Raw genomic sequence first — 1,828 nt, 5'->3', positions numbered from 1 at the left:
GACATATGATGTGGCCTTGGAGGACTTTCTCGGGAATCAATGTGGCATGTCCAACCTTTCAAAGTGAGTCCACTTGAAATAAAGTAGACTAATGATCTCAAACCTTATCTCAGGAACATATATATTGGTCTATGATCTCTCGCTAACGATTCAACAGCCAGAATTACCATCCAGCTGTACTTCGATCAATATTAGGCCACGTGAAGAAAACATGTCCAAAGCATGTTTGCAAAAGTATGGAATACCAATTAATGCATGAACAAACCTTATATAGGTTCTCACTTAGGCACGTCAATCTTATTGGGTTACATGCATGTGGAGGCTTTATATAAGTTGGCCATTGTTTTGATAAGTTGGGGTTACACACTACTTTATGATTGACACTAGTACTGAAGACAACTCCACGTGATACCTCACATGTAGACCCTCCTTCCTTTATTTTAACAGTCACTTTCTCTGGAAATTGGTTTATAGGGAATTTTAAAAGCTATATATACACTATCTTTTGCCTTCAACAGCAACGCAAGCCATTTGCATCCTTAAGCATCAACATTTGGGTTCTTCTTCCTTCAAACAAGCACAAAAATGGGTTTCCGTTTTCCTGCCATTCGACGGGCATCATTCAACGCTAACCAAGCAGCTTCAAAATCAGTACAAGTTCCGAAGGGCTATGTTGCAGTCTATGTTGGAGAAAATATGAGGAGGTTCGTGATCCCCATATCATACTTAAACCAACCTTCATTCCAAGACTTATTGAGTCAAGCTGAGGAAGAGTTTGGATATGATCATCCCATGGGTGGCCTCACAATTCCTTGCAGTGAAGATGTCTTCCAACAGACAACTTCTCGCTTAAATGAACAATAAATCCCACACTTTAGGAAACTAACATAGATTAGTAGATACATTTTGTACAATATAGGCATGTTCTCTAGCGTGTAACAATTGTTACCAATTTTTGAGTAATGACAACAAATTCAATTGCTAAGTACTTCTGTTTATCATTTATTATGTTCACTTCTCCTTGCAATTATAACCATAGACAGGATTAGAAGGTTGCTTGTTGCAAAAAAAAGAAAAGGCTTGATTGTTCTCATAATTTCCACAGCATAAATACCAGTGCTTCACAGTCTGGGAAGGCAGGGCAGAGCTAAATAGTATCTTGCTTCGGTCAAAGAGAAACATCAATTTATTTGGGATGGGTTTCAAAGGTTTTTTTGGTTTTATATTGACACACAAACATAAAATTAAAATTCGTGGATCCAATCATACACAAGAAGCTGTCCCTGCTAACTGCCAAGGCACTTATAATGGACTTAATATATGAAGGATTCTTGTTCCCATTAATTTCAATGAATAACATCCATGGATAATGAAATTTCATATTCATTTGATATATTGTTTGTCTTATATTTACAACGATTATCCATAATTCTTAACTTAAAAAATAAAAAATCATTGATCATTGCAGTATATATCAGATTTCGGGGCTAATGCTAAACAACTGAAGGCCAATTGGCAATTACAGTTTGACTGTTTCTTAGCAGGCATGGATTACTTGTAATATCTTATGAAGATCACATAATTATATTTCAATTTTATGAGAGAGAGAGAGAGAGAGAGAGGTTTCCTATTTTGGTTTTTTAATTTTGTAACATTAGAGAAGGAAGGAAAAATGGAGCAATGAATGCATGAATTAAGATGCTTAATTTTTGTTTTCCTCCAGACTGGTAATATCTTCAAATGGTTCAAGGTTTGAAGAGTATTCAATTAATGAAGAAAACCAGTCACTAGCATATTGGCTGTAAAACCAACTACTGATCATGTGAAA

General features: G+C 35.7%; 1 protein-coding gene across 1 annotated transcript; it reads left to right on the top strand.

Annotated features, from left to right (window-relative positions):
- The first annotated feature begins 221 nt into the window (after window positions 1–221).
- LOC106794448 (auxin-induced protein 6B) lies at window positions 222–988 on the top strand. The gene has a single exon (XM_026123835.2). The coding sequence runs from the start codon at window positions 586–588 to the stop codon at window positions 862–864; it is 279 nt and encodes a 92-aa protein (XP_025979620.1). The 5' UTR covers window positions 222–585; the 3' UTR covers window positions 865–988.
- The last annotated feature ends 840 nt before the right edge of the window (window positions 989–1,828 follow it).

This window comes from Glycine max, chromosome 9 (assembly GCF_000004515.6).
Source record: "Glycine max cultivar Williams 82 chromosome 9, Glycine_max_v4.0, whole genome shotgun sequence".
Lineage (NCBI taxonomy): Eukaryota > Viridiplantae > Streptophyta > Magnoliopsida > Fabales > Fabaceae > Glycine > Glycine max.
Note: the sequence above shows the minus strand (reverse complement) of the source record. Positions and strands in the feature narration are given on the sequence as shown.